Below are 26741 nucleotides of genomic sequence, written 5' to 3' on the forward strand. Positions count from 1 at the left end.
CAAGCTTCAACTGTGAAAATGCCATATGAAACTACTAGTTGTAGTTCTTACCTAGCATTCAGTAGAACAGCAAGACTTTTGCCAACCATAGTCCGCCCCGATAGCTCAGTTGGTTAGCGCTTGACTTCTGGAATGAAGAAGCTTTAAGATCAAGCGGCGCTGGTTCGACACTCGGACTGAGCGCTTGAGCAACGCACGTTAAGGGCTGCTTTCCATTCAGCAGCACCCAATGGATGGAATAATTTCTGGCAACAAGACTTCAACAATAGGAAACTTCACTCTGTCAATCTCGGTAACAATGTCTGCGTCAGTTATTGAAAGCCTCTACAAGTATGCGAAACTGGCAGGATTAAGCTCTACAAGAAGCTTTCCCAGTCCGAGGATAAAGATTCAATCAATCAATAACATGATACGATCTTCTGGTGTAAACTATGCTATAAACAACCACATGGTGTTTATTGTGGACATACCACCTGGAACACCTTGTGATAGTTAGGAAGAGTACCAGTACATCAGAAGAGCGTCTCATAAGATCAGACCATATCGATAGATGCAGGCCCCTGTCAAAAGCAAGGAAGTCGCCCTCTAGCGAACACATTTCAAGCTATTTCAACATTTTTTTACTGAGTTTTTGAATTTATTTCGACGTTATATTAAAGTTATTGTTTGTTGCTTTGCAACAACTGAAACTTCTTTCACACTCACACGTCACACTTACAAGTTATTAAAAGCATGCAGTGTAACATTTTTCTTTAAATTATAAGATTATTTAAATAAGCTGAAAATGTGTTTCTCGGCAGTCGAGTGTAGCAAGAATTGACAGCGATAGACACGTGTTTCGCCCATGAGGCTGGGCTCATTAGTATCGCACCACTAATTCATGCCACATAGTTCTCAACCGCTGCTTTTTGTCAGTCAATTGAATCGTTACTTTTGTGGAATGACTAAGCTGAAAATGCCATTGTTTTCGCGAGATTTATTCTTGAGCATTTTTTCTAAATGAGCAATGTCAAGATATTGGGTCTTGCTTAAATGTCAGTATTTAAAGCATTCCCGATTAATGAAATTTAGCAGCTGTGGTGAATGAGAAACTGCACACTATGAGCGGGTAGTCTGCATTATTGCGATAAATTTCATTTTCAAACAATATTTCGCCTTTTTGACAATAAACACGCTCTACATAAAAAACCAAAATCAAAATTGTCGTGATGCAATGTATTTGAGAGTATAACCTAGCATACCGTATATCAAAATAACACAATCACTGAGAATAAGTTGCATTAGGCATTACCAGTGTAATGATTTGTTGCTTTCAAACGTTTTATATTATATTTAGAATGTGAAATAGACTGTAGAACAACCACAAGTTTTCGTTTTTTATTTTATTGAAATTTAATTGTTAGATAAAACGAAAAAAGGGCTTGCAGCCAAGCTGAAATAATCCGGTTATTAAATCCGCTTTTTCTACATTGATTCAACGTTTACAGACGTTAAATATTTAATTAATAAAGGAGAGATTTGCCCATGCACGAACCGGTATAGTGTTGAAATCCGATAGGAAGTTACTTTTTTTCAAGATACGAGATCTCGTGATACTACGAAAACATTTTTCAAAAAATGCTAAAAATAAACTCCACAAATTTTGTATGTCGTCTATTTTCCAGACATAAGATTTTTTACAAGACATTTAAATTAAATAGGCGTTTAGACACACAAGACGTGCGTACTGCGTTTACAAATAATAATTTTGAGTCGATTTTTTATCACTAAACTTGTTCTTTTCGTTTCAGCCCCCTCTTCCATAAACATCAGCGATGAAACATCCACCGGATTCAACGTGTCGTTCTCACGCGTTGAAGATGCAGATTTCTACCAGATCACTGTCTTTGCAGTTTATAACGCCTCAGATGCCACAACGTATAATGCAACATCAACTAACGTTGCTGTAAGTTGTTTTTGCCAAAGCAATAGAAATACTTGATACAGTCAAAAGTGGAAAAAAATAACTAGAAAAGACGACCTGGTATTGAGACACTTCCTCAAATGGGCGACCAACCTAATACAGAAGCAAACACTAAGAAAACGAACCAATAGCTTCTTTTATCTAGAATATAAAACTTAAATCATGATTTAAGGTTTATACTCTTGATGAAAAAAACTATTGGTTTGTTTATTTGAAACAGTAAATAGTTGTGCACCTACAGTTATTCGATTTGCAGGTAATGAAATTGTATAAAATGTCCACATTAATCGTTATGTTTGAATGAAGGTTACAGAAAGAAGAAGCAACATCATCTATAAAGTAGTTGTGAGAGCTACCAATGGTACGCTCGGAAATCCAGCTGAAGCAACAGCAAGAACTGGTCAGTATCCTGAGAGTGAAATTTCGTATTTTTGTTGATTTACCATAGTTACAATTTTGGTAGAGAGGTGACTTTCTTTAACCATAAACAGATAAAACCAAGCAACCACACGGCACTTAACATAATACATTAGAGTGAACATAAAACTATAAACTACAAACTACGAACGTTATCGGCATTACTCAAGTGCTTTGCAGTTCATTCTTGTGCATTTCGTTTTTCAATTCATTGTGTAGATCAGTTATTTTCAATGTAGATACAATTGTAAAATCAGTTATTTTCGTTACTTGAGAAGGGCTAACGAGTATGGCCGAAAACGTTCGTAGTTTATAGTTTTATGTTCACTCTAATGTATGATGTTAAATGCCGTGTGGTTGCTTGGTTTTATCTGTTTACCTTAGTTACGTTTCGAAGCTTTTGCTAACTAAAAGTTTTCTGGGTTAAATCTCCCTAAGTGGGTTTACCAGTGCGGATTTTGATTTCTGAACTAGGTTACTATGTGCATCTTCCTTTTTAAACCATATTCTTCTTCTTTGAATCTTTTTCTTAACAACTGCCATATCCTATCAAACGCAGCCTATTTATCGTTGTTTAGATTTCTTCTCTTTTTCTTTCCTACTACTATTAGCTATATGCAGTCTTATATATTAGTAAGTAGGCTACAAGGTTGTATTGCACTGTTATTGTAAACAACGCTATCATCATCCATTTGAGCGCACCTGAACACTATTAACACAGTTCCTCTAAACACCCCTGTTCCAAATCAAATTCGACAGTTAGTGTTACTGTACTCCAGTGTCCTGCTCTATTTGATAGAGAAACATTTTTGGTTGCCGTTCTCTTGTTTTAATGCCATAAGTCAGGTTGTATTTCAGTTGTGATATTGCAATTTTAATAATGGTAACTTCATTTTTTGTGTTTTAGCACCTGCTGGCGTTTCCATACTTTACCTGATTCGCAAGCCAACTTTCGCCACTGTCTTCCTGGAAGAAATACCTGGCGCCACCGGGTGGCAGATTCAATACAGCAACAGCGCAACTAATGAAACATCAACACTGGATGTGCCAAAAGACACACCTTCAAATACACACTACGTGGCTATGTGAGGCAATCGTCGAATTTTTACTTTTATCATTAATCTATCAATTACCTGTAGGCCTAGCTCTAGTCGAATGATAACTTTTTGGCCTTATTTTATTGCTTTAATTTTATTTATAGTGAAAGTGTTTACCACACAACCTGCTTGGGAATTTATTAGATAAAACAACCGTTTTGTGGATAATACGATAAGATGATCGGTAGGCGAATAATAACTTTGGCCTTATTTACTTGCTTTAATTTTTTTTATAGTGCAAGTCCGTGTCATATTGTAAGTCTTAAAATTTAAAGTTTAAAAACGTTATTTACCACACAACCAGCTTAATAGATAAAATAATCGTTTTGTGGGCTGGTAGATACGTGTTCAAAACCCTGCCCGGTTATACCAAATCTTGCCAAGTAGTGGATCAAATTTAATGATTGTCGCGGCCCAACCTCGCCACGGATGGACGATTCCAAACGATAATGACAAAAGCATAAGCAAAATATTTCATTTTTTATGATCAAATTCCAGTCAAGCTGAATGTCTTTGTTTAAAATTATATTTTTCTCCTTAGAATCTCCTCTCTTAATCCAAACACACGTTATTTGGTACGAGCAAGAGTTGCCCAATTTGACGCCGTTGTACACTATACAGAATCACAGAGCCCGTATGGAAGAAGCACAAGCTTTGATACTGGTGAGCCAATAAACTATCGCAATCATGCGTTGATGCAGTAGCGTAGCCAAAAGGGTAGGAATGCTGCATGCATGCATCTTCTTTTGATGCATGTATGACATCACGGTAATTGAATAAATAATAATGATAAACTTAAGTACAGCGTCGTTGTTTCAATTGTCGTGACGTCACATACCCTTCAAAGAGTTGTTTTATTGTAAATCCCTTTGGCAGCGCTACCAAGTATCTGAAAGACTAGATGCGTTATATTTAAAGAAACTTTTCAAAAGAAAACTGATGTTCTGATGATTTTGGGCAATCCCTTCTTACAAATTTGCTTTTGGCGGAATCATAATAATGTGCTAACTATGTCATTAGTGATGACCTCATTCATCGAATCTTTATCTCTTAAACCTTGTGCAACTTCCAGCTCAGTGGCCGAGTCGTTACCGGCTTCGGTTCTTGTACCGGTAGATTTGAGATCGATTCCAGGTCGGATCAAACCGAAGACTTTAACCGATTGTGTTCTTTCTTGCATAACGCAGTGAGAATTAGTCGGGTAATAATGCGATGACATTGTAAATATGATACAAAAGTAAAATGACCTCTTGCGTTAAAAGTCCAAAGCAGTTGTAAGCGACAATAAATGAACCATATCATTATAATTCTTGGTGAAGAGCTTGCATGGGCGCCGATCCCTATAATAGGACAACGGGGACATGTCCTTGCCATTTTTTTACGTTATGTTTTATAACGCAAAACGAAAATATAAACCAAAAGGCACAATTATATTAATCAGACGTTTAAAATCTATTGAAAGGAGGGGACAACATTTTTGTTTTATGCAAGGAAACCCCGACCGCAGCCTAAGTTTCCCCGCATAATCGTTTCCCTTTCTCAAATTCACGCACCAGAGACGAAATATCGGCGGGTCAGAGTATTTTGCAGTCATTGACAGCGCGTAGCAAAATCTTACTGACCACTTCAAGGTGAGCGATTTTGAGCACTACAAAATTCTGGAAGAATCACTTTTTAGTGGAAAGCTACAATCGCACGTGGTAGACGATTATCCTGAGTTCTCGGACACAGAGTCCCTTGCAGAAGAACTATGCTTCTTTCGAGAGCAGTACAATGAAAATTCGGTGGAACATTTTCGAATGATATTCAAAAAGATGCCATCCGTTGTTCGGCAAATGTTTCGAGAAGTGTAAATTTTGTGCGACTTCTGCTTATTTCACCAGCCAGCTCGTGTTGAGCTGAAAGTTCATTTTCAACTTTGCGACATGTCAAAACTTGGTTACGATCTACCACATGGCCACCTGGAGATGCGGCCTGATTTGTCACATTTTGCAGATTTTGATTACAGCTACTGCTAGTGCTTGACTGACATGTTTTTAAATATTTTTTCTTTTTGCGGTTTCCTAATGACAGAAAACTTTTTTGTTGCCTTGGGGAAGCAATAGCAAATGAGAAAAAGTAAGTTGAAAAACGCTAAATCAGACGGTTATTGAAAAATTAACAGTCTGACTAAAATCTTCGAAATCAAAGTTCCTTTGTTTTTTAACATGTGAGGATGTTAAAACCTATTGTTTCATCTGGGGAAAACAGTAAAGAAAGCGTAAAAATCTAATTTTTAGAAAATTTTATTTAAACGTTCGCCCAAAGTTAGAAAAACCTGGAAATTCCTGCAAAATGTACCAAATCAGGCCGTATCTTTAGGTGGCCATGTCTACCATGACACAGAAACTGTTATATCATGCAATGTTCTGCCAAGTACACAACAAAGTTTTGAATTCGATCAACCTCCATGACTTCTCCGAGGACTTTGTTTTTTAACACTTTGCTCCTCAAAGGGAGGCCAGGTTTGGCCCCCCCCTCATATTTCCTTTAATTATTTGAAGCACAGTAACGCCATGCACTTGGTTTTTCTTGACTTTTCCTAAAATTGCCAGGCGGATCTGATGATATTAAATTTAATGCTAAAAGTTGTGTAGTTTTCTTGTAAATTCAAGATTTTGGTGAATTTTTGCTATTTCTAGCTCACTTCCAGCAAAGCGTGAAATGGATTACATTGCGATAACAAGCCATAAGCTCATAATTGCTTCGTGCATCGATATGCGCGAGCAGAGAGAAGCATCCTCTTGCTTTCCTTTGTTTGGTTTGACCTCAATAATACAAAGCGCGTTATTTCTTATGCTACAAAGAAAAGTCAGTGATCGTAAAGCTGTTAATTAGAAACAATAATAGCAAACGTTTTTTGCGTTATCAGCTCTACAAAGAAGAATAGCAATCCACGATCAAAATAGTAGGCTATGGAGGCCACAAACTATTCAAAACAGTTGTTTCAAGCAGATAATATTCATTGACGAATAAAAAACGTTACAATAAGAAATCTTCTCTTGGATAAAGACACGAAAACCTGGTTTCGAAATAAACGTTCTATGGAAATGCTCTCATTGACAAAACTTGCAATTGAGGAAATGTATCACTGCAAATGCTTTTGGGAGAAGCCGGAGAAATAGCGTTTTTGCAAACAGTAATTGTGAGATACACTCAAAATTATGAAATAGGCTCCATTTACACGTATCAGCTAACTCGATGGCGTCCCTTCAATGCTTTATGTCGCCTACTTGTTGTTATGTCCTGTATTTTTGTTTCACAGTGCACTGTATTTTGTTCCAAAGAGCGCAAAATAAAAATGATAATGCCTCATCTACATTACAAAATATTTTGTAATGTAGGCCTACAAACAAAATGTACAATGTACACAATGTACATTACAAAATATTTTGTACTGTAGACGAGGCATAAAGTTAGGCGTCACATAAGACAAACAACAAATCAGCTTTCTTCATCATTGATTCAACATCTGAATACGTTGCGCCAATGTATAAGAGGCCGGCTATTGTGAAAACTCGCCATTTATAAACGATCCGATTATACCAAAGGTGGGACAAACTAGTGGATCAAAGAATGAATAAACAATGCTGAGAAAAGTAAATCTAAGTGACGAACAATACCGATGTCTTCATTTATCTTGGAAAAATGCTGCCTAAACTTATCAACAAAAAATACCGTAAATAACGGCATGGATCCCGAAAGCAGAATTTGCTCGACTTTGGCATGAATTTAGTCAGACATCTACAGTAATAATTCCACACATACAATAATGGGCTCTCAACTGCTGTAAAATACATAATAATCAACCTGGTTCTGGGCGATTTGTGTAACAGTTTAGGGGAAGACACTACTTGAAATGATGCACCACACAAAAGATTTTCAATGAAGACTGAGTCTAAAAACCGATGTGGATTGTGCTGCACAATAACTTCAAGTTTAGGACAGAAGAGGCACAAAATATCACGATAAAAATAAAGACCTTGTGGGAAATTTTCGAGAATCATAACACGATGCAAATACCATAAACGCTTAGTTTGCATGCTGCTCTAAGCTGGCCGGCAACTACAAAGGTAGACAATAGCCTACAGGCAGTTTATAATTCGATAACAGCGCAATAAACATTATAAATACGTAAACCGACAATTTTCTTTTACAAACGTTTTACGTCTAATAGTAAATTTTCCCCCAACAATTTTTTGTGAAGCACTTGCAAACCACGGTTTTGTAAAATAATTCATCATTATTATTTTTTACTTCTCGGATATTGTAAAACGTCATCAGCAAAATCACAAAAAAAATTTCATTACTTCAATGTAGTAGGCCTAAGAATTTTTTATAAAATTGTAGCCACGTTGTTTCAACAAAGAAGCCATTTTTTAGCAATATAAAGTTATGGAAAATAATTTGCAATCATGCAAATGGTTGGAAAGAATCTAGGAAATCTTCTCACAATCTGGCACAAAATGATTATGTTTATTGTATCTCTGTAAAAATTTTTACGACAAACTTTGAAGCTTTGTTATAATCATTTTTATCTTTGAAGTCAAAAGTTATTTTTTTTTGGCCAGAAACATAATCACTGCCTTGCTGATGTTGTCGCTTTTACGCGTATTTTTAGTGCTTCAAACAATAAGGACCCAGTCAGCAATCCAGTCCTTTTACATTGATTCAACATTTGTAAACGTTAAATTTATGTAGATTTGCTGACTGTGGGTTATTTCACATTTCCTTTGTTTACGCATGTTCCTCAATTCGCTGTTGCATTATTACGACGCTGGCGGACTAAAAATGTATTTTCAAATTGATTGACACAATCTTCAATAAAAAGTGAGCTTCCAGCTTAGCTTTGTTGATGTAAATGCTGTATTTTTGTGAATGTAATTTATGAGTCATGTTTATAAACACCCGTAAGCGAAATGACTTATGATGTGGCCTGCATGATATTTGTGATGCGACTTGACACAAATCCACAATTTCAAAAGCACCTAATTTGGACTTGGAAATTTCAGATAATTTCAACAACATGTTCAATTGTCTCTCTACTAAAAATATTCATACTACGAACTCAATTGTAGACCTAAAATACACAAACGAAGATGTAAACAGCTATTCAAGCAGGCTAAGCTGTTACTTATGAAAAATTTGGTTCCATAAAACTAGAAGCTAGCCATGAGTTTCGGAATGCATTAGTTTAGGATAAAAATGTAAGACAACAAACGCAGTTTTGATTTTTTTTCAAATTCGTGTAACAATGTTACTCTGATTGTAACTATTTTAGAATCAGTGAGTAGCTTACAATAAGATTTGCTCGCAAGTCGTAAATTCTAATCAATGCAATGATTCGGCACACCGCACACACACTTCGTGCGTTCGATCGAGCTCTTTGTTATTTAGAAGTTTGCATGAAATCGGATTAGCACGGTAATTAAATAGCGGCAAGTTAAATCAAAATTGTCGTTTTTGGGTACCTTTGCAAAAATAGAAATATCAAGTTTAACATATAAAATTTTAAAATAATGACTTTTCAAACTTATAGACAAATGATTTGCTTTCACACCAGTGCAACTTCTGTTGAAATAGCATCAGCGGATAACACGTAACAGCTGATTAAATTTGATCCAAAAAAGGCCCCCCCTTGAGCAGTTAACTTCCAAAAAAACGTTGAAAAGCAAAGGGTTAAATTGACTCGTGGCCAAGTGTTTGGACGTCTGCTGTCCAATGTTGACACTGACAATTAAATACATCGCAGTAGACTTTTAGGCTACCTACTGTATTTTTTTGTTTGTCAGAACAGACCCCCGATCTTTTTAGCCCGCTTCGCTCGTCGTCAGTGGCGTAGCTAGGGGGGGGGGGGGGGCGGACCGCCCCGGGCGGCACGTCTGGGGGGCGGCACTATCAGACAGGACTATTTTTTTTGTTGATAATGCAAAAGTACACGGAAAATAAAAGCAAACAGAATGGCAAAGTTCAAAAGAGTGGCGTAGCCAAAGGAGAGGAGGGGTTTAGGGGTTACAACCCCCCCTTTGGCACGCATGTGACGTCACGATATTGAGAATAATGCTTTTAGTTTCTATGTCTCTAAAACAAAGTTTGCCTAATTTTAAACGAAACTGCATTAAAAGAGCGAGTTTTGCCAATAACAAACATTCAAATATCTCAGCCAGGAATTAGCAACAAGAAAACATAGAGACTTAGCTTTATTAAGTTACCGAAAAATTCCCAAGAAAACATGATCTTATCCTTTTGCTATGCCACCGGACAGCACCATTTTACAGGAATATTTATACTAGGGGATTTATACCCACATTTTTGTTGAAAATGCTCGCAGAATGCACCAAATCCAAAGTAATTTTCCACCAATTTTAGAGAGCGATCGGCTCCCATGAGAGCTTGTACAAAGAGCTTTGATAGGTAGTACTAGGCATTCCACAACACAGTATGTACAACGTTAATGCTTGACGTTTATGTTATTCTTAGGCGCTCCTAAATGTACCAGAGCATGCAGTGGAATCGAATAGATGGGAAGTTTATAGTTTTCATACTATGTTTTCATACTGATCCATCAATAACAAAACAGTAGCATTGTTCCCAACAAAAACCATGCCAATCGAAGCAAAATTTGTTGTTTTGGATTTGTTTGAAAGTATATTCTTCAGAAAGAATTCTGTTTTGTTTCATTTCGGCCGAAAGAGCTGCATTCGAAAAACTCGTAAACAATAATTATAATTGACTTATGTTGCTTCCACATCAGACAACTGCATAGCATTATATGTAACTCCACAATAATACCTTGCGTAAATTGTGCACCTGGCAACCTTACTTCAAGCTCAAACATCACTCTTTCTCGGAGAAATTTTCTCCTCCTGGGAGAAGTGTGAATCACTTGCTGCTTTCTGATTGGTCAATTTTCTTATGGTGCCCTTCAACAGTAGGTTTTACAAATGCGCCGGTCGCTCAAACAGACATTTGATATTTACAATTGGTTTGGTTTGTGTCATGTTGTAACACCAAGTTCTTTTTTCTTCTTCATGTACCAGGCCTGTTCCAGGCTTAGGCGTTAATGCATAGTTCTTTTCATTTATCCCGATATTTAAATGTATTAAAAATTGTTGTGGTTGGAACGCGAAAATGATTCTTGAAGTTTTTGAGAAAAGTGAGGCGCTGTTTTCCACGTGCTCGCTTTCCTTTGATCATTTTATTCCATCTTTTAAGTTGTTTATGGAGTTTTAAAAACAAAATTTCTCTAAATTAGTCAGTGAAGGATAGCTTAATATCGTCAATCAATATGTTCAAGTGCAACTTTTTATCAGCCTGTGAAAATATTAAAACGTTTTTGTTATCCCAGCACAACATTGCGTACTGGTTAAGCCAAATGTTTCAACTACTGTATTTTTTTCAATTAGCCTACCAATTACTTTCTGCAATTTGTGTCTGCGGTGGAATGGTGCTATTTATTCGTATTGTTTATAATTCTACCGTACTGCTCTCGCAACAGACAAAATAGAAGTTTGTCTCTTTTTCTCTTATTACTTACTTTTTTATCAATTTTAAAACTGTATTCTGCAGAAAAACTGTCCGCATTTGCCCGTGTTGACCTTTTGACCCGAATATACACGTCATCAGACAATACCAATGACACCCTGCGGGAAACTATTGCCAACGAGTTAGAGTTAGCTTATCAAGCGAATTCCGACGAAGTTTCCAGTGTTTCCGTCGTTGAATTGGAAAAGACGCAATCCGAAAACATTCTTTGTCACCATGAAATTGTATTGAACGTTCAGTCTTTATCGCCAAACGTTTCTGCTTTGGTTTTAAGTGACCGCACACTTTACAACAATACTTTGGTCATGTTTAAAGGTAAGTTTGTAAGATAAAGATGAAATTGATAGGAATGGTCGTACTCGTACATGGTGGCAACTATAAAAGTCATTGGTTGAAGTTTGCCGAACATGTTATTTTGCCCAATATACAGAAGTAAGATCCAGTGTGTCGTTCATTTTTCAATCACTCTGCGTTTTCAATAGCAACTATGTTAAAAAAGAGCAAAGTGTTTCTGAATGGCTTTACTTCATGACGTATTATTCTGACATAATATTCTTCTTTGCTCAAAGTCTCTAAAGCTTAAACCAAACTGTCACTCACGAGCGCATATCATTCACATGAGTTGGGTTTGCGTATGAAATATGTTTAAAGATTATTTCGCAAATGTAAATTGAACGTTCTCTTTCTGCCGCCCATACTTCTGGTTCGCTGTGGTAAAAGCGGTTTGTCGCGAGATTTCAGAACACAGTTTTCTAGCCAGTTCAAACGACGAGTGGTTGCTGTTGCACATGACTAGGAGACTGTGTTCCGAAAATTTGGAAGAAAAACAAATACAAAGTATTAAACAGCTTTCACCACAGCGAACCCGCAGCATTATGATAAAAAAAACGCTTAATCTACACTTGTGAAATATTAAACGACATAAAACTCTAAAGTTTTTGCTCGAAGTCAATCTTTATACCATCGACGACTAGCTATCTCCCTCACAGCATTACAAATTTATTTTGCAATTTATTTGTTGCAGAACCGGTTTTCGTTCAGAAAGAACTCATCAGTAGGCCTACAAAAATTAATAAATTATAATAAACGTTTAGTCAAAAGTGAAAATATTACTTGTGAAATATTAATTTAACGATCATACTGCAAAAAGCGAAACTCGATCTGTTGCATATTTAAACACATCGAGGTTTTACAGTATACCTGCAAAGGATGAGTTTATTCAAAAATTGCTTTCACTTTCAGCTTCAAATAGGTCACTTGGGTTCGAGTTTTCAGTCAGTTCCAGGGACAACAACATATACGATCTATCATTCCGAGATCCAGATTCAGAAGAGATTTGCAAACCTCCAACTAAAGCTAAAAACACAAAATTGTGGACATTACATGACGAAAGTGGACGCTTGAACATGCAAGATGTGACTGGATCGACTCCAAGTCCCACTTCTCCGATACAATATATCTTTACTAACAAAGGTAATAAAACAACATCTCAGCATGAATGCATCTTTATAAATTTACCATACTATACCAAAGATTTCTAGAAGTATGGGATGTCAAATTGTCTACCAAGGAAATGGTGTGGTAAATTTGAGATCTTGTTCAAAGTTTCCGACGTAATTGTCACTTTACAGTAATTATATCCAAGTGGTCTATTCAAAATTAATCCAAAGCGATTTGTATCATAGGCAGGCAAGACACAACGCCACAATAGGATTGAGCATTATAAAAATACATTAGACATATTAACAAATAATAATTTAAATAGCCGAACGTTTTCGGTTTAGTCTAAACCCTCATCAAGAAACTGAAAATATTTGTTTCAATAAAAATAATAATTTCAACTTCTTAAACATAACCACCTAACTGAGTAAAACAACGAGAAATAAGCACCGATCGAATGTTGGCACAGAATTATTCCTGTACAAGTGTCGTTCAATTTATTTATTTTTTTACAAAACTCAATTTCATCTGTTGTTCATCTTTGCTCCAAATGTCTTGAGAGTGGATTAGTTAATTCTATTTTGATATAGTTTTAACTTGACCACGGCCTACTAGGTCGTCACTTGACATTTAAATAGGCTATGTTTAGTTTCATCAAAAAAGATATGACTATGAAAGATATGGAAAGATACTACATTGATTATTGTACTTAGTAAAATTTTGCACATTTTTGATTTCCAGAAATCCAACTCGATTCATTTCCTAATCCAGAAACTCTTTTCAGTTTGTCTTCCAATGCCATATATGGAATTGAACAAACCTATTTGTTGAAGACGTGCACGTCGAACGATAATGACGTCACAATTTATGACAGAGTACATGGCGCTTTTGCCCCAGACACGTCACCCGATTCAAGCCGATACACAATATTTCATAACACAGGTGTGAAGAGATGGGTACAGACAAATTAAGATTCTATGACTACGTGATGCATAATTTGCTTCCAGCAGTTTATGCTGTCACAGAAGAAAATTAGGTTCTGCTTTTGGTAACGTTCTTTTTTTGATTCTCCGACTGATACATATACTTTGGTAACTGGATTTTATAGGTACAAATTGTACCGTAAAAAAGCTGTAAACTGTAAAATATTGTAAAAAGTTTAATATATTGAGCTATCGTTAACAATCTCCACTGGTTGATTTTTGGTTTAATTAATCGAGTTAAATGTAAGCTAAATTCTAACTATTGAATGGTTTAATCATTTAATTTTAAATCATTTCAACTTTTTTTATTAAGTTAAACATTTTCAGGGCACCTTAACCAATTTTTTGATTTGGAAAATATTTTCCTGGTTATGGAAAAATGTCTCTCATAAATTTTCGACTTTTCAAAGAAGATTGAAATACATAAGATTGAACTTGAGTCTCTAGAAGTATGCGAAACTGCCAGGATTAAGCTCTGCAGGAAAGTTTCCCAGTCCGAGGATAAAAATTCAATCAATCAATCAAGATTGAACTTCTCTTTTTCTACTTTTAGATGGTTCTGATTTGCATCTACCTTTTATCAATCTTAAGTAAATCCTATTCATTTGTCTTTCTCTCTTTTTTACTATTCAATTAAACTTTTTTTCTTTTTATCACAACAGTATTTTATGAATAGGTGGATCGATGCTAAACACATCAGTCATCCAGTATACTACAAATGACGATGGTGTTGGTGTTACCTTGCTGCTTCCATCATCTCTTCTGCCACGTGCAATCGAGTTCACCTTCAACTTCAATGAAACAACTGTTGCAACTTTAAATAGAAATCAATTGGACAGTTCCTCGACTTACATGGTAACTAAAAGAAACGTGGCAAAATAGTTTTGAAAATGCCAACAAAGGCTGTGAACAATGGTCAGCCGCATTGACAGGAGGCCGGGAACTTGAAGAAGGCGGGAACTTGAAGAGGGCGGAAACTTAAAGCCATCACGTATTCTATAGATATGGAACGTTTTTCTTAATGTCCTAATTTAAAGCCCGAGGATCTCTTTGGTACCGGGCCAAAATGATCTTTATCACGGCCCTGGCAATGGTTTTAAAAAATAGCTTGCAAAGTAAAACTTATTGTTCCATGACCTCTGGTTTGTTTTCCCAATGTTGCAAATAAATGATAAATATTATGTAAAGATCCATAAACAATGAATATTATTAATACTACAAAAAGTGCTCAATGAAAAGCTAAAAGCCAAGCAGAGCGAATTACATCAAATATAGGTACTATTCACTAAAAACTTCTACAGCTTGTTTCACCCTAAAAGGGAGATCATCAGAAGGTCCTTATTTAAATAGAATCTATAATAATCTATACAATAATCTATTCTATTTGAATAAAGACCTTCTGATGATCCCCGGTTTGGGGTGAATCAGGCTGTAGGCTAGAGGTTTTAGAGAATAGTAACTATATTTGATGTAGGCTAAAAATCCATCCTATATATTTAGGATGATAAATGACTGGTTATACAAGCAAATAAACTTTTCTACTCTTAGATACTTCCATTTTCATTTTAACATTCAAAACATTTATAATCATGGCTGTAACATTTATGAATGGTCTCAACAAAGTCAAACTCGTAACTATTAAATGGTTTGGTTGGTTTTGAATCTTCATCCTCGGACTGACAAAACCTTGATTGGTTATTTCTGATAGTTTCGCATACTTGTAGAGGCTCTTGTCACAGGGCCGGTTACCGAGATTGGTAGAGTGAAGTTTCCGATTGTTGAATTGTTGTTGCCGGTGAATTATTCCATCCACTAGGTGCCGCTGAATAGAGAGCAGTCCTGAAATGAGTTGCTCAACCACACACTCAGAGAGTCGAACCAGCGCCGCGTGATCTTGAGCCGAGCGCATAACCACTGAGCTAACGGGACGGACAACTATTAGTTCAAATTGGAAGTCATATGCACATTTATTCACATAAATTTATTCTTTTATTTGTATTATAGCTACAGTATTCATTTTGTTGGTAGGTGCAAATAAATGGACTACCCTTTGAAACTGGAGGCAATATCTCCGTGATAGCAAGGCGTATGGCTAGTGATGGGACTACTGTAGCGTTGTCAGGGTCTTTGATGGTCATCACAGGTTTGCAGTAACAGCAATTAACTTATTTTTAGTGGCCTATTTACAAACACTTTTGCATACACATGTTCGTATACAAAGCAAAGTTGTTCTGCTTCTTTTTCGTCGTTTGAGCTGTCTTCTTCCGGACTATATGTTTGGGCATGAGGTCATCAGCCACTCGACAGTCTCATCATCCAGGGCCTTCAGTCCAAGCGTTCCATGTGGTGGTTGATGGATTGGGCAGTCATGGACGACATGATCTACTGTCTGGTCTGTGGCACCACACTCGCATCCCGGTGAGAGAGCCAGGCCCCATCTGCACATGTCTGAACGAAAGCGACCGACGCCGTTTCGTAGGCGGTTAAGCCGGACCCACGCAAGTTTTGCAAGGGACATTCCCGGAGGGTGGGAATCGACGTCGGGTAGGCAATCACGGAGTCGGGAGGTGTTGTTTTGCCACTCCGTGTTCCATGTGTAGTTCGTCCAGTGTGCCGCACTTATTCCAAAATCTTCAACGTTGTTCAGAAGCTGTCGTGCGGCGGGCGCAAATGGGCGTCTTGATTTCAGTCGCTGGTGTTCTCCATGTAGGCGCTGGAATGTACTGTGGAGGAGGTGGTTGGGGTCCAGTGCGCGACGAGCAAGGGAGATCATGGTTCCTTTACGGCGAAGCTCAGCAGGTTGGGTGCCTGCAAGGATAGGAAGGCATTCCGTTGGAGTTGGACGCAGGCATCCAGTCACAGTGCGTAGTGCGTCGGTGATGGCGGTGTCAATGTGGCGGGTGTGAGAGCTGCGGCACCACACTGGTGCGCAGTACTCAGCGGTAGAATGGACGAGGGCCAAGGTAGCTGTGCGAAGAGTTTTCGCGTCAGCTCCCCAGCCGGAACCCACCAGCCGCCTCAAAAGTGCAACGCGCGCAGATAGTTTTTTGCGCAGTGACTCCAGGTGTCGTCGGTACGTGAGTGACCTGTCCAGGGTTACGCCGAGGTAGGTGGGTTCGGCGCAGTATGGCAGGCGTTCGTCATCGGTGGTAATTGGTAAAGTTGATCTCACGTTTTGCTCCCTTGTTGTTTAGATGGAAGGCCGCCGACATTGTCTTTGCCTTGCTGAGCTGTAACTTCCATTTCTGGAGATATGTTAATATAGTTGACATGTCCTGGCTTAGGTTCCTCTCCATTGACTGCCAATCTCCGGCTGGATGTAGGAGAGCCAGGTCGTCTGCGTAAGCATACTTCCTGGAGATGGTGTCAGGCAGGTCATAGATGTAAGTGTTAAAGAGGAGGGGGGCCAGGACAGAGCCCTGTGGGACGCCGTTCCTGAGTCGACGTAGTCTACTTCGTTGGCCGCTACCGGTGGAAAGGGTAAAGCTGCGGTTTTGCACAAGTTCCATAATCATATGAACCATGTGCTTGTCAGGAAGGGGACGGAGTAGTTTGCAGGTAAGGCCGCTGTGCCATACAGTGTCGTAGGCAGCCGTGAGATCGACAAACATGGCGCCAGCCTTCTTTTTTGCTGAGAAGCTGTCCTCGATGTCTTGGGTCATCAGAGTGACCTGGTCTACGGTTGGTTTTCCGTGGCGAAAGCCGGCTTGTTCCCGAGGGAGCTGAAGGTCTATTATCGGTTCGACACGGGCGTAGATAAGTCTTTCGAGTATCTTGAAGGGGATACAGAGCAGAGAGATGGGACGGTAGCTCTTCGGATCCCCTGGGGGCTTCTTCGGCTTTGGGACTGCAACCACTAGGGCTCTTCTCCAGATTCTTGGGATGCGCAGGTGACGCAAGCAGCAGGAAAAGAAGTCTTTTAACCAGGACCTCATAGTGGGGGAAGCTTGGAGTATTAGTTCCGGGCATAGGTGGTCAAGGCCCGGGGATTTGCCTGGCTTTAGGTGCTGGAGGGCGGAGGCAAATTCCTCTGGGGTAAACTCACCAGAGATGTTGCCCTCGACAGGTGTTGGGACCTTCCAGAGGTCCGTCATTTCCTTGAGGATGGACTTGTCTGATTTACGGTCTCTCGTTCTGTGCACTCCATTTTTCACAAGTTGTGAGGCGATGGCATTTGCTGAAATGGGGCATTGGCGACGAGAGGCAGGTGATCTGCCAGTGAGGTTGTTGAGTGTACTCCATGCTGTGCGGCTGGAGTGCGTGAAGTCGATTGAGTCGATGGCTTCTGTCCAGCGCTTCTTCCTCTTTGAATCCAATCTTGTCAGCAGGGCTGTTGCTGAGTTGGAGGTGGCGGTGCGCCCTGGGGGGAACAGAGGAAGTCGCGGTAGAGCCTGTCGCACTCCACATCCCAGCAAGGTATGTAGTTTTTTCGTCGACCTCGCGGGATGGAGTCTTTTGCCGCAGATATGATTGCATCACAGAAGTCCTGGTAGGCTTCGTTCACTTTGATGGTGTGTGGGGATGGGAGGTACTGCGTAGCTTCGTTTGTGAGGAAGCTGTAGTATTCCAAATTGGCCTTTCTGGAGTTCCATCGCTTGACTGGAGTTCCATCGACCCTCGCTTATCACGTCCCCCTGGCTCGGAACAGGTGTGGCGAGTAAGGGGGACGTGATAAGCGAGGGTCGATGTTGAGACCTTGGGAACTTCTCTAGCACACGTCTGTCCGGCTGGCGATCATTGGGGTCATCACTTGCGAAAGCCAGGTCTGGGTTTGTGCCAGTGTTCCAGCGATCGGAGTGGAAGCTCGGTGCGCCCTTAGGATCGTATAAGAGGGCGAGGTTGTTGTTGGTTGCCCAAGCGGCCAGACTTTCTCCGTCGTTGTTGATGGAGTTGTAGCCCCAGTCAGTGTGGTGACAGTTAAAGTCGCCAGCGTAGAGGCTGGGATGGGGGAACACTGGGATGGCTGTTGATGTTATCCGCGAAGGTGGGGGCTTGTAGACATTGACGATGTTGTAGCCTGCTACATCTATACAAAGCCATTCGATCTCCGATTGAGCTTGGGATTGATCAACCAAGGACCAGCTCAGCTGGTCATGGACAAACGTGGCGAGGCCGTGCTTCCTGCTGCAGGTTGCGCCTGCGAGTGTGAAGTTGGTTAGTACCAACTTATCTACAGATGTGCAGTGGGTCTCCTGGAGGAGGATGATGAGGGCTTGATGCTTGGTGGCCAGGTGCTCGATGATGCTGAGCTTGCTGGCCGTGATGCCCTCAGTGTTCAGCTGCAGTACGGTGGGTCGTCGGTATTTTTCGACAGTGCAAGCACTGCCGTGCCCTGAAAAGGGCATTCCCCTATCCACCCTGCGCTGAACAGTCTCGTTAGCTCTTGTTTGACAAGCTTCGTTTCGCATACGTTTCATTTATGTTTCGTATGTTACTGACGGGGGGAGGGGGACCACGTGAAGGTGCTTGTCTTCCTCCGCTGGTCTCATCAATTGTTCTGCTAAAAATCCTTAATTGGATTACTTAAAACAAATTAGTATATTCATAAATTTCTTGATGAGAATGAATTTCAACCACAGGTTTGAATTTTTTATCCGTACCAACTATTTTTAACATCGTTTGTTATGGTTATGTTTGTTATGGTTATCGTTTGTCATGGTTATGGTTTTTAACATCAGCTGTTTATGGTTAACATCACACGACTTAGATTTGTGTTCGTTTGCTGTCCAGTGTTCGAAACTATTGCTTAATTTTTCCATCCAATGTTTAGATGTCAACGAGTGTGCAAATACCAACAGACCACACGATTGCCACCCGAACGCCTCATGCGAGAACACGGTTGGAGGCTTCAATTGTACTTGTAATGAAGGATTCAGTGGAAATGGAACGTCTTGCAGCGACATCAATGAATGCATTACCAACGAGGGCGTTTGCGCGAGCAATTATACTTGTAACAACACAATAGGCAGTTTCAATTGCATTTGTAATGAAGGATTTCAGGAAAATGGAGTTCTCTGTGTTGATATGGATGAATGTGCCACCAGCGATGATATTTGCACGAGCAATTCCACTTGCAACAACACAATAGGCGGTTTCAATTGCCTTTGTAATGAAGGATTTCAAAACAATGGAGTTCTCTGTATTGATATGGATGAATGTGCCACCAGCGATGGCGTTTGCGCAAGCAATTCCACTTGCAACAACACAATAGGCAGTTTCAATTGCATTTGTAATGAAGGATTTCAAAACAATGGAGTTCTCTGTGTTGATATTGATGAATGTGCCACCAGCGATGATATTTGTACGAGCAATTCCACTTGCAACAACACAATAGGCAGTTTCAATTGCATTTGTGATGAAGGATTTCAAAACAGTGGAGTTTTCTGTGTTGATATAGATGAATGTGCCACCAGCGATGATAATTGTACGAGCAATTCCACTTGCAACAACACAATAGGCAGTTTCAATTGCCTTTGTAATAAAGGATTTCAAAAAATAGAAGTTCTCTGTGTTGATATGGATGAATGTGCCACCAGCGATGATATTTGCACGAGCAATTCCACTTGCAACAACACAATAGGCAGTTTCAATTGCATGTGTAATGAAGGATTTCAAGAAATAGGAGTTCTCTGTGTTGATATGGATGAATGTGCCACCAGCGATGATATTTGCACGAGCAATTCCACTTGCAGCAACACAATAGGCAGTTTCAATTGCATTTGTAATGAAGGATTTCAAGAAAATGGAGTTCTCTGTGTTGATATAGATGAATGTGCCACCAGCGAGGATATTTGCACGAGCAATTCCACTTGCAACAACACAATAGGCAGTTTCAATTGCCTTTGTAATAAAGGATTTCAAAAAATAGAAGTTCTCTGTGTTGATATGGATGAATGTGCCACCAGCGATGATATTTGCATGAGCAATTCCACTTGCAGCAACACAATGGGCAGTTTCAATTGCATTTGTAATGAAGGATTTCAAGAAATAGGAGTTCTCTGTGTTGATATGGATGAATGTGCCACCAGCGAGGATATTTGCACGAGCAATTTCACTTGCAGCAACACAATAGGCAGTTTCAATTGCATTTGTAATGAAGGATTTCAAGAAATAGGAGTTCTTTGTATTGATATGGATGAATGTGCCACCAACGAGGATATTTGCACGAGCAATTCCACTTGCAACAATACAATGGGCAGTTTCAATTGCATTTGTAATGAAGGATTTCATCCAGATGGAACTTTATGCAAAGATATCGATGAGTGTGCTATGAACATCGCTAACTGCAGTAGCAATTTCACATGTTATAATACTATGGGAAGTTTTATATGTCGTCCAACAGTGATAGGTAAGTGGCATGTACTTTTCTGAACATTCTGCGTAATTGCCACTATGTCTTCGGTTTGTTACTGTAGAAAAAATTAGTCAATACAGGTTCATATGTAACTAGCGAAAGCAGCGGCCGAGAACTTTTTGGCATAAAGTAGTGGTGCCATACTGATGAGCCCAGCTTCATGGGCGAAACACCGTGTCTATCGCTGTCGATTCTTATTACACCTGACTACGGTAAACAGAAATTTGAAATAAGCTAGATTTAGTTTCGCTTTTAGCAGTAGGCCTATGTTCGTTGCTTACTTCTCGACGTAGATACTTCTTCTTTACTATAATACTACTAATACTTCTTACTTCTACTTTTATTGTCGTACTTGATTCCAAGCATTGGCTGCCTCTTGTATAATAAGTTTCCAGATTTTCGTTCTTTTGCTGTGTGTATTAGGTACATGTTGTTATTGGTTTAAGTAGGTTAATCTTTGTTGCCTTGGGCACGCATCCCTTCCATTTTTCCTGTGAGAGAGAGAGATGTTCTAATTTTCCTTTTCGCAGCACGTGTCCTAAAAATTGAAATTATTTTTCGTCGATATTTTTTAGGAGATTCTTTGTTTGTGAACTTGATTTAAAAAAACACTTTGACTTAAAACGCATATACCTCGATAAAATGTATGCATGTAGATACTAACGACTTGTTTTAGCCTGATGCTTCCAGTTCGCTGTGATAATAGCAGTTTGCACTAGCTTTCGGAACACAAATCCCTACCCATGTGCTATGACGAAGGAACATGATCATAGCACATGATTAGGGAACTGTGTTCCGAAAGCTAGTGCTATTCGCTATTACCACAGCGAACTCGCAGCATCAGGCTTAAACAGGTCGTTAATACCTACATTGTGAAGTAAACACAAATTTATTAGCACGTCTCAAGACAATTTTTTGAGCGCATCACAGGCAAAAAAAAAACTTGAGAACTATCCGCTCAACTACATCTTCAGTTTCACAGCAGCAAAACAGTTCAAACACCTTTATGAATTGCTCACTAATTTCATCAATAAAACACCTTTATTCATATGTTGCTTTCCAGACAGCAAATCAGTGACTTTTTTTGCTGTCTGAGTTTTAGCCTTCCTTGTAAACCACGGTTTTGTTAATTGGAATGTTTTCTCTTCTGCTCAAACTTCTTTTACCGAGCAATCAAGATTATGAAGCCATAAAAGGCACTTGATTTAAAATATAACAGTGGTTTAAATTTACTCGATCTCGCGACTAACAGCTTTTGTTGACACAACACTGCTCAACAACTTTTAGTACACTTTGTGGGGGCTTGGTGTTTGGCACTAAAATGGTTTCATTTCCATCTTTTATGTTAATCTTCGTTAGTGCCGAAGGTTTAGTATAATGAGAACATTATCTTCTCATCCCACGATGCTTAGATTCAAGTATGGGACTCACCTTTACAGTTATAGGAGGTGGGACTTTTTCAAAGGTTAGAAATAAGGAAGCCGTTGGCGCACGCAAGGGGATGTGGGGGTTAAAACCTCTCCTATTGAGCTTGAAAATTGAAATTGATTTTTCTTATTGTTTTTGGCGTTATTTAAATGCGTCATCTAGTTTCTTCACCAACACAACGTGTTACTAGTTATTATGAAATCGAGTTACGTATGTGTCATGTTACAGCAATTATAATCTTCAACGAAACTAAAAAATGAAAAATTAAGTATAGCTGGTATCCAAACTTTTAAATTTTTCGCTTGTTTTTGTTTAAGTTCAGTGAGGCTACTTGAACAAAATAGGCTAGTGTGGACTCAGGTGATAAGTACCTGCTTAAATAACCGGCCTATTTTTGTTGGCAACAGTTTCTTTCCGCCATTTGATGGAACAGCTCCAAGCATGAGCAACTTTAATGTTATGTTGAAACGTTTTCAAAATAATGTTTTGTTTGATTTTGACGGAAAATTATTTTATCTTCATTGATTTCGAGATCTCAGCAATTTGGTTTCGTTATGCGCTGACAAGAAATATGAAATGCCCATGCATGAGAATCGTAGGCTTCTTCTTTTTCTTCCTATTTTACGTCTCATTTTCTAGAATCAGGGTGGGACAGGGTCTAGCAAGGCACATCCTCAGCCTCAGGCTCAAGGTAGAAAGCGTCAAGACAAAAATGCCTAGGATTGCGTAAAAAGTGTTTATTTTAAGATAAACTGATTGCTTTCACTCAGGGGTGTTTCAAACAAGACAACGGTTTTCAAAGTTTGGTTTTGTTTGATAAACAAATAATCACGGAATTTGTAGAAATTTTCATCTTTGAACCTCCCTTTTTTCTATAGCTGGCAACAAAATGGACAGCTTTGTCTGACGCGAATAAATATCTATCGCAAAGTAAAAGCATAGCACTGCAACGAGTATTTAAAATTCCACTTGTTACAAATGCAATCTTAACGTAAAATGCGAAACGTTTTCGCACTTCACAGGGAATTCTGGATGGACATTGGATTACATTTATGATTTGCATTGCCCACTCAACCAAGAATATTCTAACAAAAAACGTATAGCAATGTTAGGGAAGCTTGCTCGACCATCTCGTAGCCGTAATTATATCAGCAAAATTACAAGCCTACGTTCTGTGATCTGTCAGTCTTACTGTCCTTTTGTCGTAATGTAGCCTAAGCATTGGTAAAAATGGTCTCAAGCAATTATTTGTCAAAACCACCCCCATAAAAATTATCTGTGTACGCCACTGAAAGAAGCAACGCACCACAACAGACTTAACTTTGTAAACATCTTCAAGATTATTTCGTATCTTTTCATAGATATGTTTTCAGATGTGCCGGTCTATCCACCTTCACTCGCGTGGATCGTTGGTCCGATTCTTTTGCTGGTTGTCATATGATGTTATTTTTTCAGATGTGCCCGCCTCTCCACATTTTCCCACGTGGCTCATTATTCTGATTGTTTTACTGACAATTGCAATTGTAATTGTAGCTGCAATTGTACTTGTTTCCAAATATCGAAGGAGCAACCGACAAGTAAGATCATTCATGCGTATCGTCACTATTGCAAATGTTACTGTGAACTAGGCTGGCTTAAAACCAAGACATTAAAATCTGCAATTTTTGCATTGATTCAACCTCTGCAGATGTTCAGTCAATGTAAAAACGAAGGATTTTGCTGCCTGGGAATGTTTAAAAAGTTTTCGCAAGTATCTTACGTTTAAAGTTCTAATCGTTGTAATTTTTCATTGAACAGAAAGATTTCATAACTAGGCGGTAAGTGTACAATAATGTAAAACTATTGTAGGTCCAATCAAATTTGGGCCAACATAAACCGAAACTGGGCCCAAAATTGAGTCATTGATTTAGTATTTGCTTACTTAACAACATTTCTATTTGATTTGACAGTGCTATGAAGTGCCGTACTTTTTTAAATTATTGAAACTTTTTTTTAAAAGGAGAGGCAAAACCTAATTCCTAACCCTAACCCAATGCCTTCCTGCCTACGTCACTATGAGAATGAGATAGGAAATATGTTGAACGGATAGTGTTCAATCTAAACGCAGTTGGTAAATAAATTTACTTTTCAAACCTCAGTCACAAGACAAAAAAAATAAAATAATTTATATTAAGCTATAGTCAAGCAATGATTACGTTGTTACTTTTAGACTGGGAGTTCTAGTCCTAAAGAAGAAATTCGACTACCCGAACTTCCTTGACCACACCGAACGAGCCAGAAAATGTCATGGAAGAGGAATCTTTTTTTCCCCAACAGCGGTAGCAATTGATATACATTTACCAGTGTTTATTACCATTGAAACAGTATCATATCTGATCGGCTACTTTACCAAGTGGTGAGAGACTATACGTACGACAATCGAAAGGGCGCTGGTTCGACACCGCTCAAGAGGCTTTGTGTCTGATAGGGCACTTAAAGGCATGCCTGAAGATAGACACGAATATTGGATTAATTTTCTTTTCGTCCGCTTAATCTAAATCTTCAACCAACCACGATACACGATATTTTTTATCGTATCAGCCACGATACGACAAAAAAAGTAACAGATAAGCTTGGGACGTATGCAGTAGCGGATTCAAAAGGGTCACTTGATCACGCAGCCCAAAATCGAGAAAAAAACATGTAATTTTTCTCTTATTTTGCCAATATTTCTGGCTTGTTTTGCTTGCTCAATCCCATTTTATTACCGTAACCGGCGGCATTGGGCGCGCAGTAGTTCGGTAGTGGATTTAAGAGATAAATTTCTAACAAGCCCGGCTGTGGAAAAAATGCAACATTTTAAAGGGAGTACATTGGTCACCCGTGTAATTAAGAATTAAATTGAATTGTTTCATTAATGTTAAAAGTGATATGAGGTGAAATCTGCCTTGTATGCTATGCGGAAGGAAAGGTCAGAACATTTCAGACGATTTTGAAATTTTACTGAGACCATACTGTACAACATTTAGGCTATAAACCTTCAAGTTGAAGGGTATTGAAATCCTTCTTTGGTCGTTAAAGAAAAAATGTTCAAAATGTAACACTTAAATTTTACAACAAAACTTGAACTCAAATTTTTACCGAAATTCAGTTTTTATTTGATGATTTTGGTCAAATACAAGGCGTGTGTCTGGGCTAGAAAACTATCATTGGTCTTGTAGCTTTTTGTGCGTTTTCAACAAAATCAAGTTTGTCAAAACGTTTTGAGAAAAAATCCTTCCAGACTGCTAATCGACCAAGACAGCAAAATCCGTCATTTTTACATTGATTCCACGTTTGCAGACAATGTAAAAGCGATAGATTTTGCTTCTTCTTCGTTTGAACCTTCTTCATCACTCCAGGGGTCGGGGGGCTCTGCCTTTTACCACCCTTGGGCAGTGGCGGCGACGCGGACTAGATGTTTGGGCAGGTGTTGAGCACTTGAGCAGCAATTGAATTGATTCGTCATCCAGTTCACGCAAACCACGCACACCATTTGGCGCATGGATATTGCTGTCTGGGGATCTGGTTTATTTTTCGGACATAAAATTTTACTTTGACTATTCAATTTTGCAAAAAAAGTTGTTGAAACTCTTGTGCACCTCCAAAATTTTTAAAGATTCGCTACTGGACTTCTGACCAATGCATCAAACGTAACTTTTACTTGTTTTGTAACAATACTGAGGATCATACCGGACATTATGACGTCCATGCGGTTGAAGTGAGGTCTGGTATGAGAGCTGAGGAAGGTGTGAAGCATACAAACAATTCCAACGCCAACGAAGCTGTTCCAACAAGATTTAAGCTGACAATGAAGCTGACAATTGAAACTGACAATGATGGCAGATCCAGTTTAGGTTACTCAAGCGCATCGCCTAGCGAAGATAAGTCATGAACAAAGCGAACTCTTTATACCAAAGCTTTATCATACGTCATAAAATGCTTGAAAAGAAGTAACCCAGCGAAAAAAGTCTATGACAGACCTGTTTATGTGATATGAATTGCAAAATATTAAATTATTAACTATTGTCTTTATTAAAATTTAACTATCACTTTTACCATCTAAAGTTGCGATGTCTCCTGGCATGCGCAGAGAGCCTGCATGGACGAGTAGTTAGAGCCTTGGAACGACGTTCGAATGGTCGTCGGTTCGACACCGCTCAAGAGCATGTGGTTGTGTTATTGGCAGGACACTTAATCCTATCTCTAGCGACACGGGGTTTTATGAGGACGCCCCATACCACTCTAGCAGTGAAATATTTCACAGAAGGAAATATGCTAGAAATGTGAAATTTCTTGACTTTTAGTTTTTATTCTTTGCGATTTTTCCAAACCTGCACTGGTCATTTTTCTACCTTCCTGTCCTTCGCAATAAGCATTTCGTCTCAGGTGGCTGGACATTTTCGTGCAATACTAGTTATATATAATTATGTTAATGTTAGTGCAATTACTTTAAA

At 38.9% G+C, this 26741-nt stretch overlaps 1 protein-coding gene across 1 annotated transcript; it reads left to right on the forward strand.

Moving 5' to 3' along the window:
• Positions 1-406: 406 nt before the first annotated feature.
• Positions 407-25554, forward strand: LOC145785288 (uncharacterized). Its single transcript, XM_082596960.1, has 13 exons — positions 407-491; positions 1791-1945; positions 2270-2363; positions 3288-3465; positions 4019-4140; positions 11086-11376; positions 12304-12534; positions 13243-13443; positions 14161-14339; positions 15513-15627; positions 19255-20832; positions 23722-23843; positions 24476-25554. The coding sequence occupies exons 1-13, from the start codon at positions 407-409 to the stop codon at positions 24524-24526; spliced, it is 3402 nt and encodes a 1133-aa protein (XP_082453086.1). The 3' UTR covers positions 24527-25554.
• Positions 25555-26741: the final 1187 nt, after the last annotated feature.

The sequence above is a fragment of the Aplidium turbinatum genome, chromosome 16, assembly GCF_918807975.1.
Source record: "Aplidium turbinatum chromosome 16, kaAplTurb1.1, whole genome shotgun sequence".
Taxonomy (NCBI): Eukaryota; Metazoa; Chordata; class Ascidiacea; order Aplousobranchia; family Polyclinidae; genus Aplidium; species Aplidium turbinatum.